At 36.9% G+C, this 17,492-nt stretch overlaps 1 protein-coding gene across 3 annotated transcripts in view; it reads right to left on the reverse strand.

The window, feature by feature from the left end:
- Positions 1-1,175: 1,175 nt before the first annotated feature.
- The window catches only part of TRPC6 (transient receptor potential cation channel subfamily C member 6), a 145,328-nt gene continuing 129,011 nt past the window's right edge, over positions 1,176-17,492 (reverse strand). For all 3 annotated transcript variants that reach the window (XM_063608763.1, XM_003828393.6, XM_055094780.2), the window contains 3 exons: positions 4,738-4,821; positions 3,373-3,448; positions 1,176-2,807 (listed from right to left, as the gene is read on the reverse strand). In XM_063608763.1, the coding sequence (XP_063464833.1) occupies positions 2,656-2,807; positions 3,373-3,448; positions 4,738-4,821 (312 nt within the window). In that variant the 3' untranslated portion in view covers positions 1,176-2,655. The remainder of the gene's footprint in view (positions 2,808-3,372; positions 3,449-4,737; positions 4,822-17,492) is intronic.

Here is a 17,492-nt window from a genome sequence, read left to right on the forward strand (position 1 = left end):
GAAACTTAAATATAAGCTACGCAATGAGACGACCACACTTCCATATGCCTCATCAAGACCTACAATAACTGTGAGGCAGGTATAGTGTTCATTTCTGGCTTTGACACTTCATGTGTAAGTCACCTAGCCTCTAACTCCTTCAGTTGTCTCCTTTCCAAAGTGAGAATAATGATAGAATTTACCTCACACAGTCATTGTAAGCATTAAGTTAGATTAAATTTGATAATTCATAGAAAATATTTAACATTTCTCATACTTGTATTAAGGCCCATTACCCCATTTGGTTGCAAGTACCTTGAGTTCAAACACTCATTTTCTTCTCCTTTCAATCACTGGTAGTTTTAAGCAGACAGCAGATTCTGGTAATTTCTTTGATATGCCTCATAAAATCATATTGAGTTTGTGCTATTTCTCAGTTTCAAGTAATAAGAGCAGCAGAGAGGAAACCCAGGCATTGATGGACAAAAACAGGGACTTTTTTCTGTTTCTTGGTGGTCGATCTGTGGTGAGATGGTGAAGAGTGGGCAGGGCTCAGCCCTCGGGGAGCAGCTGTGTGGTCACAGTGAAAAGCAGCGCTGCTTCATCCTACTCATGGGTGCATGAACCTCCAGAAAGCATCCACTTAGAGGGGAGAAATAGGACAGGAGAGCAACTGGGATAAAAACGTTTCAACTTATCATCTTAGTTTCAAAGATGAAGCCGACTGCGACGTGAAGGTAGGATTTAAAGCCAGTGGACTTGAGACTTTTCCCATGCTTATGACCATCTTTTGGCGATGTGCCTGTAATTCAGCTCTTATCAGAATTTTAAAAGCTTTCTTAAAATACGTTTAATTTCCTTTTTCATCTTCCAACTTAGAAGAAATGCCAATTATTCTAAGTTGGAAGATGAAATTAGAAGAGATGTCAATTCAGTTGCACTTTGATGAAAATCTGACTTCAGGACATTAATTTGAACCATAAGAGCCACCAGGAGGGTAATGCCTTTTGCTGAGGAACCCACAGTCATGCCTGTTGAGTGAGTTTCCCAAAACTTATATCTTGTCAAGTCAATCCAACTTAAAAGACACTGAGGAATCTGAATATCTTTTCTTGAGTCTTCTGGAGTCAAGACCATGTGCTGTCATAGAGCATCCTTGGGATGAAGGTCCATCTCTCGCATGGCACAACACACACTTTTTGTGGATGTTAGATTATTTTAATTTGCTGATATTGCATTCAGTATGAGGTTGATTTTTTACAACTGCTGATTCAAATACTGTCACAAAATATTTGAAAATTGATCTTTATGTATCACCAAGTAACTTTTCCATAAGTAGTATCCACAAATACAAAATCACTGAATATAAATTTTCAGCTGTATTTTCTGATCTGGTTACATAAATGTTCTTTGATTTAAATTAAGCCAAAGTTGGAGCTAAACAGATTTTCTGCAGCCATTTCATCTTTAAGATGAAGTTAAAGATTTGCATTTGAAATCTCCCATTATTGAATTGGAAGTAGCAGTTCCAGTTAATGTCCAGCATCCTCTGAATGCCAATGGTCTTTGAGTAAACATATGAACCTTCATCTCTTTTAGTTGTTTAAGACACCACTTCACATGATCAGTAAGTAACAACAACAACCTCTTGGTAAATGCACATGAATGCAAATTCCTGTTTTATATATTTGGGTAGAAGGATAGAACATATTGAAAATAACAGATAAGTATTTACAAATTCTCACCTTATTTTTCCCCTTTACATTCAATGGCTAAGTGTGGGGATTCATCTGTAAATGCTCCCAGAAATGGCACAAAATTGTGCTATAATGGAACCAAACAACCACAGTGTTTGTTTGGGGTTTTGATTTTTCTCCAATAAAAGGTACTTATTTAGACAGTAATTTTTTAGTGACAATAAAAATTTATAACATAAAGAGCTTGTGTGTCCACATTAGCCACAAAATAAATAGGGCGAGTACTTTATGTATGTGTGTACACATTTACACACACGCACACACACAAAACTGGACCATGTTTCCAGGGTTCAGTGGAGGAAAAACTTTTTTCATTGTTAAGTGTAATGTTTTCAAATAGATGAATCAGAAAATTTTACATAGATGTAAGCCCGTTTTGTATGAACGGTATCAATCATGTGCATTGAGGGATAAGTAGGGTAAATGGTGTTTAAACAGCATTCTAAAGAAAGGATTAAAGCATTCTAAAGGCCCATGGGCTACTTTTTCCCAAATTTCAGAGCTGGGAGTCCCCAGCAGGGGATCCACAGAGCAGGCAAGAAGGAACCTGAAATAAACTTCAGAGGAAAAACCGCATGGGGAGTAACGTGGGTCAGCCCCTGTCCGCTGGGACCCATTTTCAGGCAGACACTACATGGCAATGACATCATCACAAGAGTTATATCCAAGAAAGCAGTTTATAAAACAAGCACCAAACAACTGGGCATAATTTTCCTCATTATCTACAGCCTTTACCCTGAACAATGGAGTTTAATCACCAAAAAAATTAGATACTAGGGCTCCAGATGATAGGATGGCCCAAGTTATTTAACGTTTTCTTGTTTAAAAGGTGGGCCCATTGGCACTTAAGAAAATAAATCAGAAAATAATATGGCTTCAAGTGGACAAATAAATATGAATTTCTAAGGAAGTCTTCGCATTATCTATTGGTTTCCTCTTGATTTGGTTCCATGGATAATTTCTCTCCAAGTTCTCTAATAAGTTCTGCTAGGTCTTCTGTATTCTGAGATTTTTCTTCAAGGAGTTCATAGCGGAGACTTGAGATGTCCTGCTTAATTTCCTTCAGTTCCCCTTTGAAAGCAAGAGTGATAAGAAGTCAACTATAAATACGCAATGCAGAAAAACTAGTGACTGTGGGACAGGAGGAAATCGGCTCTAATTTCACACACAATTTTATTTTGATTCACACACAATTTTATTTTGAATCCTTTGAAAGGAAATAACTTCCTAATTGAGCAGGTTTTTGTTTTCTTAGCTAAGTGTTTTTGTGAATGAAGAGATTATAGCAGAATGATAACAAAAGCCCTCCTAAAGTAAGTTAAAACAAAAAGGTGGTGAATGATTCAGGGATTGAGGCAGCAGCCCCTTCCTTGCCTTTCCCACCCACTTCCTCCTCCCTCCAAGTCCACCATAAGAATGAAAGCTTTTTATCTAGCAAGTGGCACCTGTCCCCGCCTGTGGAGACATAGCCTGTTCCCCACTCTTTAACAGAACGGTGGTTGGTGAGATCCTGTTCTACTTTTCCCCTTGAAGTTCACTCTCCCTGTACGCATCTCTGCAGCTCTCCAGGCACTCTGCATTAGGCCCCCGTCCTGACTCACATTCAGGGGCTGATTTGCTTCTGCGTTCAACTCACCTTCGTTCACTTCATCACTCTCCTTATCTATCTGGGCCTGCAGTACATATCTTTTAATGAGCCTTTTCATTATTTTCTAGAAAACAGAGAAAGGAGAAATCTATGTCAGTTTCAGGTTCATGACAAATCTCTCATTTGGAACAAGTTTCAGAGTCTTCCTCCCTGTAGTGAGCCCTTTGGAAGTGATGGCTGTCAAGGACTAAGATGATTCAGCCAGGATGCAGGCGATCTCTACATTTTGCTTTCCTTTTTAAAGCAGTTTTCACATCACCTAGGCTAATGACTCAAAAGTGAGTTCTTAGAAACGAATGTTTAGAGCAAGTATGAAATCCTTTATGTCCATTGCTTGTATTTTATTTGAAAAGTATTAGAGTAAGACAGTCTTTCAGTGGGGTAGGTAAAAGATGTACACTACTGCTCGTGGAAATGGGAAATTAAGCTAATGTCTGCACATTTAAGCCCCACGTCTGACCCACCAAAAAATGGAACCAATTTTTATTTTAAACTTCCTATTAATTTAGGAATGCTAGTTTCAATGTAATATATTTTTCAAGTACCTGGGCTTCTATCATGCAAACATTGCTTTTATTATATATTTTTCATAAAAAGAAGGAGTCTTAGTGGGTGCTCAGAAAGTCTTGATGGATATAGAACTAAATAAAATTTTACACCTAAGCCAAGGTTAAATGGTAGATAGTAAAACTCTACCTTCAAGAATCTATTCTAAAGATATGATTTAGTACATTAACAAGTATGTTCATAGAACTAGTTATATAATAGACAAAAATGAAACTTTAAATGTTCATCAATAAGGAATTATTTTTAGTAAATTATATATTTGTATGAAGGAATATGATACATTCACTGAAATTAATAGGAATATATATTTTGTGGAGAGAAAATCACAAGCTAAAAACTATTACTCATTATATAAGTATTAGCTGATTTATATAGTATTATATATGCATTTTATAATAATATTAAAATATATGTAAAATTATGCACATATAGGCATATAATCAGCTGTCAGAATTTTCACCAAAAGCAAGCAGACTTTGTTTCTCACTGGTGGAATCTGACATGAATTTTACTGTCTTCTTTATGTTTTTTGTAAGGTTTGCCTTTTCAATGAACACTCTTTTTTAATGGAGACTTTCAGATCTGTGATTCCAATACTTTATTTTTTTAACTTATATATCTCTGTCACTTACAAAATGCCTGGTACATGGTAATTAATAAATATTTGTTGAATTAATGCATTATTTGATGTTGAGAAAAATATCCTGATACTTTAAAGAATCACATAGTTCAAGAACCTAAATATTACAAATAACTAGTTTTATTCCTTTAAAAATCCATGCTTACCTGATATTGTCTTGGAGGATTATTGAAACTATTTAAATGGAAATCTTCTGAGCTCCTTATACTTGGTTGTTTATTGTGCCCAACCTGTAATTTGAAAAGATTTAGAAATGGATTCCTACTTAAATTTTCTTTTAAATAACGTAGTGAGATTAGTTATCTAATGAACTAATAGTCTTACATACACAAATTATCTATATGTATAGTGCCATTTATCTTGCTTAATATTCTGTCTTCCAAGACAAATCAGTGACATTTTAGGTGTGTTCAGTTTGTTAATGGCTGTTAGAGGTTGTCTGAGGAGTCTCTTAGACTTTGTGGCTGCCAATCACGTTGTCATGAGAATCACGCGTTAACCTTCTCACAGATAAATGCATGGTAGAGAAAGAGTCAAACAAATTGGTGGTGATCTCAGAAGTCCATTGATGGGGGATCAACAGTGCCACCTGATTAACTAAGACATCCACACCTGAAGTAGGGTCTGATGTGGATCCTGCAGAAACACCAGGGTAAGACTGTGGTGGAGCAGAATTCAGTTGCAAAAAAAGCTCTAATTAATGTTTGAATTTTAGGTACTGTATACTATCCCGTTTGGGTAGCACTTTTCAAATTAAAATACATTTACCCAAATAGGCAAATAACAAAAAATTAAAGCAATCTGCAATAAAGCATACCATATTAACATGCTAAGAGGATGATTTAAAACCTCTTTAATGCATTTTCTGAATTAAAATCCTTGCATTCACTGCAGTGCTTTGCTGTGATACTTTAAATAGCCACATACTGAATTAAAACAGCTACTCAGACATTCATCTATATATTCAAGTATATATTGAGGGTCCTCAAAATGTAAGGTGCTGTGCTAGCCTCTGTGTATAAATGAACATAAGCAATTATGGTATAGCTGAGTTATGGTAACAGCTCAATTATGAAAAATATGGCAAGATTGATAAGATTAATAATAATATATAAATTTGAAAATAGCATCATTTTTCATGTATCTATTTCCTTTTTCTTTTACTCACTCTAAAAATTTTAGTGTCCATATAATTTTACTTATACTGAATTTTAAAACCACTCTGATAAATTACATAATTCATCAAATTAACCAAAGTGAGGCAGTTTAGGTTCCCAAAATGAGCACTTGAAGGGAACCTGAAGGATAAATACCATCTGGCTTTGCCACAAGCTAGCCATGGAACAGAGGCAAGATGCTTCAACTTTCTATAACCTTGTCTGACAATGAAGGAAGTGGTCTACCTAGCTTCTATCATTCAAGCCCCACTAATTTATGAATTTGTGAAATGCATAAAAACTTCCACATAACATCTTAAATAATATAATGGGAACCCTGGCTTTGAAACTATGATTTATGCCTTAAGAACATCATAAAAGGTGAAGACCAGTGTGAAGCTCCCACTAAGCCCATTATGATAAAGCATGCAGGTAAGGGCAGGCTCATAACCATCATGTCTCTGATTTATTTACCATCTATTCATTAACTCACCATTGACATTTTGGGCTAGATAATTCTTTGGTGTGGGTGGTCTCCTGTGCATTATGGAATGCTTAGCAGCATCCCTGGCCTCTCATCTACAGACTAGATGCCAGTCACAGCTCCCACCACCCCCTATTGTGCCAACCAAAAATATCTGTAGGTATTATCAAAGGCACCAGATTAGGAGTGGAGGGCACAATCACCCCTGGGTGAGAATCACTGGTATAGTTAAATGGCATAAAACTAAATATAAACTCACATGAAGCATTTTTATGGGTCTAGTTTTTTTCTAAGTATTAAATACCAAGTTTTGGATGCATATATAACATATTTTATTTTCAGAAAAAAATTCTAGTCAGTTTCTAATACATCATAGAAATTCAGTAAATATTTCATAAAAAACTTAATGATACAGAGAAGAGTAAACCTATCCAATGGTGCAAGGAAGTATTATTACCACTTGGTGGCAGAAAATCCTAATATATAATTGTTTCCATGTACAATTATTTAATGTCTGGAAATCCAAGTCTGCAACACGTTTGTACATAAAAGAAAATTCAATTTGAAAATTGAATAGTATTTAAAGCTTAGGGATTTGGGTATTTATAGATGGTGCCAACATGTATACTGCCATAGAGGTTGGAAGTGGGAAGCTTGTTGACTACAAGCAAGAAGGACTGGATGCAAGCTTTGTTCCTAATATGGAAATAAACACTCTCTCCAATTCTGAATGAACCACTGCCTGCCCCCTTTGTTAATACCTTCTACCACATTTTATGCATTCTTTATTCATTTTCTTTTTCATTTCCTAATAATTAGTTGGATATTAACATTTCTCATCTTGTAGGTTCATTTTAGGATTAGAGTGAGCAATACTAATAACTTGTTTCTAATTCGTTAAAAAGAACAAGTAATCTTAAGTCTTTAAAGTTTCTTATATTGCTGGATACAGGAACAGTTCATGGAGTCACCTATTTCCCACAAGCAGTAAATGTCCTGCAGCTGAGAACAGAGCAAGGAACTGAAAAGGTATGGACAATATATTCAGTCAGCAGTGAATGCAGATATGAAATGAAGCTGTGTTATACAGTGCTTATAAACATATTGCTCTGAATCAAGTGGATGTTGGTTCAAATTCAGGCTCTGTCACTTGTTTGAAATGGGACTTGAGGCAAATCATTCCACCTCTATATCCTTGGGATCCTCAGATATAGAATAGGGAAAATAATATTACCTACCTCCCAGAGCTATTGCAAGAATTAAAGAGATGGGGTATAGAGAATATATAGTTTGAAATACACTGGACATTCTATAATTGTCAAGAGCTATTATTTTACAGAAAGATAAATATCTACTATGTGGCTTTAGGTCTATTTCATGGTTAACTTTAATCTACACATACTCCTTTACTTATGATGGGGTTACATCCTGATAAATCCATTGTAAGTAAGTTGAAAATGCACTTAATACACCTAACTACTGAACATCATAACTTAGCCTAGCTGACCTTAACCATACTCAGAACACTTTCCTTAGCTTACAGTTGGGCAAAAGCATCTAGCACAAAACCTATTTTATATTAAAGTTATTATACAAAATTTGAATCAACATTCAAACTTTGAAGTACAGTTTCTACTGAACACATATTGCTTTCACACCATCATAAAGGTGAAAAATCATGAAGTTGAACTCTGGTAAGTCTGGGACTGTCTGTAGTCAATTCATCCTAGAGATATTTTGCCAAATATTACTTTTTACTGATGTGCCCAAGTCCATGACTAAGTCCTTCAGGGAATGAAATAGTCAGTGATTCACGCATTCAGATGAGCATTAAAATCTCCTAAGCTCTACCCTACATGGTTTAAAAACCTGCCCTAAGACGACAACTGGAATGTGATCTGTTCAGAAGTTGGAACAGGGCAGTTATTCAAGAAGTTATCTGGCATTTTCAGGTTTACACATGTAATAGACTATGGAAGAGATCAACTTTTAATTTATGCTATCCTTTCAGACTGTATATCTGAAAAGCTAATGCTAGCAACCACCAAACTCAGTGACCTTTAGAGTTAAAGGATATGATTGAAGATAATGAATAGGTCTGCTTATTATCTGAAAAGCTAATGCTAGCAACCACCAGTCAGTGACCTTTAGAGTTAAAGGATACGGTCGGAGATAATGAATAAGTATGCTTACCTTGTTTCAAAATGTATTTTTATATATGGTTCATCCTACTGACATCTATGGTGCACCTGGAGCAGATGTGAAGGCAGTGTTTGTGCAGCTAGCTAACTACTTTAAAATTCAAGAGGTCAGAGAGAGAAGACCTGAGTGAATCAGAAATTCACTTACCATCTTAGATATAGATGTTATGAAAAAGATTAAGCATAAGCCATATGAGTTGGGTAGGAAAGAATGAACCATGAGAGTTTTTCTTAGTATGTATACACTAGGGCCAAACCATCTCATTAGCAATGGGCAAAAATTATTTGAAATATAAATGATTGCCTTAAAAAATCTTCTCAGGAATACAGTTTAATGTATGTCGTAAAACCAAGCCATGTGAAATGTGTCTCAAGTTTTGTTCACCACAAGCTCATATGGCAGGGGAAAAGAGATACTTGTGTTGATTTAAGCCTCCAAGAATCAAATGCCAAGACTGAGTTGGAAGTATGAGATGTACCCAGGATTATACCTATGAGAGATAAAGGGAAGTGGGAACGGGAGAAGGCGGAGAAATCCTCTCCACTGTGAGGCTCTGCTCACCTGTGAAAGGGGGAGAGGTAAGACGATTGTCTGGGAAAGTCAGTCAGCCCAACAGGGAATGGCACATCTCTGTAGCTGCCAGAAGACACACTTACACAAAAGGCTCTCTAGATTGTTAAACTGACAGTGGAATCAACATTTTATTCCAGACTTCACAACTGAGGTCAGACATCACAGGTTTAGTATTTCTAAAATACTAAACAGTTTGTTTTAAGCTATGATTAAAATATGTGTTATTGAAAAGTGTAACTCTCATTTACAATATATAATATACATTTTGCTGATGGTTAAATTTTAATTTTCCACATTTTTAGAGAAGCTACAGGGAAAATAAAATTATTTCATTTGATGGATACCATATTTTCTATCATAAAAGGCATTTTGATTTTATTTTAATTTTTCTCTTATCTGTCCAGTGACTTATTATACATCCTTCATGCTTTCAGGATGAGTATTTTCTTACTGGAAAAATATAAGAGCCAATTACACTGACCTATCTTTGCAAAAAATTTATTGAGATTTTTAAAACCAAATAACAACAAGAGCCATTTCTTTATAATATGAGTATATTACATTTGCGTAGTGTTTACGATTTTCAAAGTACCAATTTAATCTTTCCAATATGCTTGTGTGATGGGTTGTACAACTTGATTATTTCTGTTTTATAGATGAGGAAACTAAGGTTCAGAGAAGTTAAATGAATTGCTGAAGGGGCAGAGATGTACACTTATTATAAGATCTCAATCTTCTGAGTACTTAGTTCAATACTGTTACTATATCAATTTCCAAAGTGCAGTTTTGATAAGGAAGGAAAAGCAGTGAATATAAAATATTGATCAAACATGGTGAATTTTATATCTTCATATTAATCCATTATATATGTTATATGTAGTCAATTGTATATTATATGAAGTCAGTACATGTACCCCTTGGTATCCATGGGGGATTGGTTCCAAGACCCTCCTTCTGAGCACACCAAAATCCACTGATGCCCAGACCCCTTATAAAAAATGGTGTACTATTTCCATATAACTTACTTACTCATAGCCACTGGTATAACTTAAATCATCTCTAGTACTTACAATGCTCGATATAATTTTATGTAACTGATAAATATTGTTATACTCTACTGTTTTTAAATTTGTATTATTCTTATGATCATATTATTTTTGATGTTTTTATTTAATATTTTTGACCCGTAGTTGGTTGAATCTGTGAATGCAGAACATATGGACATGGAGGGTGGACTGTGTATGTGTGTGATATTTAATTGAAATGCCCTTTGCAAAACTGTAAAACAATTTTGTCATATCACACATTTTGTAGATCATAAATGGGAGTTAGATGGAAAGGAAAAGAGCCATAACCATCTCCTTGGAATATTCAATTAAGAATCAGAAGTCTGTATTGTGAATGCACTTAATGCTCCTGAACTATATGCTTAAAAATGGTTAAAATGGTAAATTTCATGCTATATATATTTTATAACAATGAAAATAAATATAAAAAAGAAGTCAGTTGCCTGTATATGTCAACCCCAAGGGTTGCTATGAATATTTAGGTTTTGGAGAGGGACACTGTTATTCTTGAGACTAATAATTCATAACCTCTTATCCGTAAGAAAACATAATGGGCCATATTGTCAATTATAACACAACAATAATATTACTAGCTGAAATGTCACCCCTTTCTTTTTCCTTTAAGCATTTCAATATTTAAAATACATAGAGTGAAGTTAAACTGGTAAGACAGACTTAATTATATAGTGCTTGGTACACACGTTACAAATGATTGGGACCAAACAATATGTCACCAGGAATGACTGAATTCTTTTCTGAATATATCCACTAACTAGGGAAGGCTTTGAGAAATTAAATCATTTCACCTTACTCCAGTTTTCTTATGTGATATGTGCAGATAATTTACTTCACACAAACAAAAGAATTTACTAAAATGTCCTAGCAAATTATAAAATTGTTTGGGTCAGGCACGGTGGCTGATGCCTGTAATCCCAGCACGTTGGGAGGCTGAGGTAGGTGGATCACTTGAGTCCAGGAGTTTGAGTTCAACACTAGCCTGGGCAACATGGCGAAACCCCATCTCTACAGAAAATACTAAAAATTAGCCAGGCGTGGTGGTGCTCACCTGCACTCCCAGCTATTTGGGAGGTTGAGGTGGGAGGATCACCTGAGCCTGGGAGGTCCAGGCTGCAGCAAGCCATGATGGCACCAGTGCACTCCAGCCTGGGTGATAGAGACCCTGTCTCAAAAACTAAAATGAAATAAAAATAAAATGTTTTGAGTTGAATACCTTTTGGAGGTAAGCTATTTCATATTCTTTCAGTAACATTTTCCCCTTTATCTTTCTGTCTGTACACCTTTCCTTCTGTACATTCACGCATTCTTTCTTTCCACAGACATTTGCAGGTACCAAAACTATAGAAGTATTAAGGATCAGAGTTAAACTAAGACATGGGCTCTATCTTCCAGAACCCACACCTTCATCAGTTAGTTTGCCTCTTCCTGGTCTGGGAGATTGGTTAACACACCATGACCAACATGATTTCACCAAGGAAGAGGAATGGGAGGAAGAAACGGGCATGTGAGTAGCAAAATATACTTCCTACCATGTTCCTTGCTAGGTATGTTATTTCATTAATTTAATGACCCTTTGAGGCTGTAGTAATGACAAGTGAGGAAACTCAGGCCTGAGAAAGCCATAAAACGTATCCACATCCATTGCTGGGAAGTGGTGGGAAACCAACATGACCCTGTGTGTGTGTGTACTATGTATGTGTGTGTTGCTGCCAAACATACCTGAAAAATGCTAATTTTGTTGCCATTTTGCAAATAATATCTACTGACATTCAAATTCATTCTGATTTTACAATTCTCCATTATTGTTTTTGTTTCTTTTTTTATACTTTAAGTTCTGGGGTACATGTGCAGAACGTGCAGGTTTGTTAAATAGGTATACACGTGCCATGGTAGTTTGCTGCACCCATCAACCCATCATCTACATTAGGTATTTATCCTAATGCTATCCTTCCCCTAGCCCACTACACCTCCGACAGGCCCCAGTGTGTGATGTTCTCCTCCCTATGTCCATGAGTTCTCATTGTTCAACTCCCATTTATAAGTGAGAACTTGCGGTGTTTGGTTTTCTGTTCTTGTGTTAGTTTGCTGAGAATGATGGTTTCCAGCTTCATCCATGTGCCTGCAAAGGACATGAACTCATCCTTTTTCATGGCTGCATAGTATTACATGGTGTAAATGTGCCACATTTTCTTTATCCAGTCTCTCACTGATGGACATTTGGGTTGGTTGCAAGTCTTTGCTATTGTGAATAGTGCTGCAGTAAACATACATGTGCGTGAGTCCGTATAGTAGAATGATTTATAATCCTTTGGGTATATATCCAGTAATGGGATTGCTGGGTCAAATGTTATTTCTGGTTTGAGGTCCTTGAGGAATTGCCACGCTGTCTTCCACAGTGGTTGAACTAATTTACACTCCCACCAACAGTGTAAAAGCGTTCCTATTTCTCCACATTCTCTCTGGCATCTGTTGTTTCCTGACTTTTTAATGACCGCCATTCTAACTGGAGTGAGATGATATCTCATTGTAGTTTTGATTTGCATTTCTCTAATGACCTGTGATGATGAGCACTTTTCATATGTTTGTTGGCTGCATAAATGTCTTCTTTTGAGATGTGTCTGTTCATATCCTTCACCCACTTTTGATGGGTTTTTCTTTTTCTTGTAAATTTGTTTAAGTTCTTTGTAGATTCTGGATATTAGCCCTTTGTCAGATGGATAGATGGCAAACATTTTCTCCAGTTCTGTAGATTGCTTGTTCACTCTGATGATAGTTTCTTTGGCTGTGCAGATCTTTAGTTTAACTAGATGCCATTTGTCAATTTTGGCTTTTGTTGTCATTGCTTTTTAAGTCTTTGCCCGTGCATATTTCCTGAATGGTATTGCTTAGGTTTTCTTCTAGGATTTTTATCGTTTTAGGTCTTACATTTAAGTCTTTAATCCATCTTGAGTTAATTTTTGTATAAGGTGTAAAGAAGGGGTCCAGTTTCAGTTTTCTGCGTATGGCTAGCCAGTTTTCCCATCACCATTAAATAGGGCATCCTTTCCCCATTGCTTGTTTTTGTCAGGTTTATCAAAGATCAGATGGTTGTAGATGTGTGGTGTTATTTCTGAGGGCTCTGTTCTGTTCCATTGATCTATATCTCTGTTTTGGTACCAGTACCATGCTGTTTTGGTTACTGTAGCCTTGTAGTATAGTTTGAAGTCAGGAGCGTGATGCCTCCAGCTTTGTTCTTTTTGCTTAGGATTGTCTAGGCTATGTGGACTCTCTTGGTTCCATTTGAAGTTTAAAGTAGTTTTTTCCAATTCTGTGAAGAAAGTCAATGGTAGCTTGATGAGGATAGCATTGAATCTGTAAATTACTTTGGGCAGTATGGCCATTTTCATGATATTGATTCTTCCTATCCATGAGCATGGAACGATTTTCCATTTGTTTAAGTCCTCTCTTATTTCCTTGAGCAGTGGTTTGTAGTTCTCCTTGAAGAGGTCCTTCACATCCCTTGTAAGTTGCATTCCTAGGTATTTTATTCTCTTTGTAGCAATTGTGAATGGGAGTTCACTCATGATTTGGCTCTCTGTCTGTTATGGGTGTATAGGAATGCTTGTGATTTTTGCACATTGATTTTGTATCCTGAGACTTTGCTGAAGTTGCTTATCTGCTTATAAGGAGATTTTGGGTTGAGATGATGAGGCTTTCTAAATACACAATCATGTCATCTACAAACAGAGATAATTTGACTTCCTCTTTTCCTATTTGAATACCCTTTATTTCTTTCTCTTGCCTGAATCCCCTGCCAGAACTTCCAATACTACGTTAAATAGGAGTGGTGAGAGAGGACATCCTTCTCTTGTGCCGATTTTCAAAGGGAATGGTTCCAGTTTTTGCCCATTCAGTATGATATTGGCTGTGGGTTTGTCATGAATAGCTCTTATTATTTTAAGATACGTCCCATCAATACCTAGTTTATTGAGAGTTTTTAGCATGAAGCACTATTGAATTTTGTTGAAGGCCTTTTCTGCATCTATTGAGATAATCATGTGGTTTTTGTCATTGGTTCTGTTTACGTGATGGATTACGTTTATCGATTTGCGTATGTTGAACCAGCCTTGCATCCCAGGGATGAAGCCGGCTTGATCATGGTGGATAAGCTTTTTGATGTGCTGCTGGATTCGGTTTGCCAGTATTTTACTGAGGATTTTCTCATCAATGTTCATCAGGGATATTGGCCTGAAATTTTCTTTTTCTGTTGTGTCTCTGCTAGGTTTTTGTAACAGTATAATGCTGACCTCATAAAATGAGTTAGGGAGCATTCCCTCTTTTTCTATTGTTTGGAATAGTTTCAGAAGGAATGGTACCAGCTCCTCTTTGTACCTCTGGTAGAATCTGGCTATGAATCTATCTGGTCCTGGACTTTTTTTGGTTGGTAGGCTACTATTACTGCCTCAATTCCAGAACTTGTTATTGGTCTATTCAGGCATTCAACTTCTTCCTGGTTTAGTCTTGAGAGGGTGTATGTGTCCAGGAATTTATCCATTTCTTCTAGATTTTCTAGCTTATTTGTGTAGAGGTGTTTATAGTATTCTCTGATGGTAGTTTGTATTTCTGTGGGATCAGTGGTGATATCCCCTATATCATTTTTTATTGCATCTATTTGATTCTTCTCTCTTTTCTTCTTTATTAGCCTGGCTAGTGGTCTATTTTGTTGATCCTTTCAAAAAACCAGCTCCTGCATTCACTGATTTTTTTGAAGGGTTTTTAGTGTCTCTAGCTCCTTCAGTTCTGCTCTGATCTTAGTTACTTCTTGTATTCTACTAGCTTTTGAATTTGTTTGCTCTTGTTTCTCTAGTTCTTCTAATTTTGATGTTAGGGTGTCAATTTTAGATCATTCCTGCCTTCTCTTGTGGGCATTTAGTGCTATAAATTTCCCTCTAAACACTGTTTTAAATGTGTCCCATAGATTCTAGTACCTTGTGTCTTTGTTCTCATTGGTTTCAAAGGACATCTTTATTTCTGCCTTCATTTCATTGTTTACCCAGTAGTCATTCAGGAGCAGGTTGTTCAGTTTCTATGTAGTTGTGCGGTTTTGAGTTAATTTCTTAATTTGACTGCACTGTGGTCTGAGAGACCATTTTTTATGATTTCTGTTCTTTTGCATTTGCTGAGGAGTGTTTTACTTCCAATTATGTGGTCAATTTTAGAATAAGTGCAATGTGGTGCTGAGAAGAATGTATATTCTGTTGATTTGGGGTGGAGAGTTCTGTAGATGTCTATTAGGTCTGCTTGGTGCAGAGCTGAGTTGAAGTCCCTAATATCTTTAATTTTCTGTCTTGTAGATCTGTCTAATATTGAGATTGGGATGTTAGAGTCTCTCACTATTATTGTGTGGGAGTCTAAGTCTCTTTGTAGGCCTCTAAGAACTTGGTTTATGAATCTGGGTGCTCCTGTATTGAGTGCATGTATATTTAGGATAGTTAGCTCTCTTGTTGCATTGATCCCTTTACCATTATGTAATGCCCTTCATTGTCTTTTGTTCTTTGTTGGTTTAAAGTCTGCTTTATCAGAGACTAGGATTGCAACACCTGCTTTTTTTTTCTTGCTTTCCATTTGCTTGGTAAATATTCCTCCATCCCTTTATTTTGAGCCTATGTGTGTCTTTGCATGTGAGATGGGTCTCCTGAATACAGCATGCTGATGGGTCTTGACTCTTTAGCCAATATGCCAGTCTGTGTCTTTTAATTGGGGCATTTAGCCTGTTTACATTTAAGGTTAATATTGTCATACGTGAATTTGATCCTGTCATTATGATACTAGCTGGTTATTGTGCCTGTTAGTTGATGTAGTTTCTTCATAGTGTTGATGGTCTTTACAATTTGGTATGTTTTTGCAGCAGCTCGTACCAGTTTTTCCTTTCCATACTTAGTGCTTCCTTCAGGAACTCTTGTAAGGCAGGCCTGGTGATGACAAAATCTCTCAGCATTTGCTTGTCTGTAAAGGATTTTATTTCTCCTTCACTTGTGAAGCTTAGTTTGGTTATGAAATTCTGGGTTGCAAATTATTTTCTTTAAGAATGTTGAATATTGGTCCCCACTCTCTTCTGGCTTGTAGGGTTTCTGCAGAGAGATCTGCTGTTAGTCTGATGGGCTTGCCTTTGTGGGTAACCCAATCTCTCTCTCTGGCTGCCCTTAAGTTTTTTCCTTCATTTCAACCTTGGTGAATCTGATGATTATGTGTCTTGGGGTTGCTCTTCTCAAGGAGTATCTTTGTGGTGGTCTTTGTATTTCCTGAATTTGAATGTTGGCCTGTCTTACTGGGTTGGGGAAGTTCTCCTGGATAATATCCTGAAGATGTCTTCCTGTTTGGTTCCATTCTCCCCGTCACCTTCTGGTACACTAATCTAATGTAGGTTTGGTGTTTCCACATAGTCCCATATTTCTTGGAGGCTTAGTCCCATATTTCTTGGAGGCTTTGTTCATTCCTTTTCATTCTTTTTTTTCTAATCTTGTTTTCATGTTTTATTTCAGTAAGTTGATCTTCAATCTCTGATATCCTTTCTTTGGCTTGTTCGATTTATCTGTTGATACTTGTGTATGCTTCACAAAGTTTTCGTGCTGTGTTTTTCAGCTCCATCAGGTCATATATGTTCTTCTTTAAACTGGTTATTCTAGTTAGAACTTCCTCAAACCTTTTTTCAAGGTTCTTAGTTTTTTCGCACCAGGTGAGAATATGTTCTTTTAGCTCAGAGGAGTTTGTTATTACCCACCTTCTGAAGCCTACTCCTGTCAATTTGTCAAACTCATTCTCCGTCTGGTTTTGTTCCCTTGGTGGTGGGGAGTTGTGATCCTTTGGAGGTGAAGAGGCATTCTGGTTTTTGGAATTTTCAGCCTTTTTGCACTGGTTTCTCACCATCTTTGTGGATTTATCTACCTTTGGTCTTCGATGTTGGTGACCTCTGATGGGGTCTCTGAGTGGACGTGCTATTCCTTTGTTAGTTTTCCTTCTAATCATCAGGCCCCTCTGCTACAAGTCTGCTGGAGGTCCACTCCAGACCCTGTTTGCCTGGGTATCACCAGCAGAGGCTGCAGAACAGCAAAGATTGCTGCCTGTTCTTTCCTCTTGAATCTTCGTCCCAAAGGGGCACCTTCCAGGATACACAGGGGTCAGGGACCCACTTGAAGAGGCAGTCTGATCCTTAGCAGAGCTCAAACACTGTGCTGGTAGATCCGCTGCTCTCTTCAGAGCCGCCAGGCAGGGATGTTTAAGTCTGCTGAAGCTGTGCCCACAGCTGCCCCTTCCCCCAGGTGCTCTGTCCCAGGGAGATGAGGTTTTTATCTGTAAGTACCTGACTGGGGCTACTGCCTTTCTTTCAGAGATCCGCTGCCCAGAGAGGAGAAATCTGGCAG

Source organism: Pan paniscus, chromosome 9 (genome assembly GCF_029289425.2).
Source record: "Pan paniscus chromosome 9, NHGRI_mPanPan1-v2.0_pri, whole genome shotgun sequence".
Classification (NCBI taxonomy): Eukaryota; Metazoa; Chordata; class Mammalia; order Primates; family Hominidae; genus Pan; species Pan paniscus.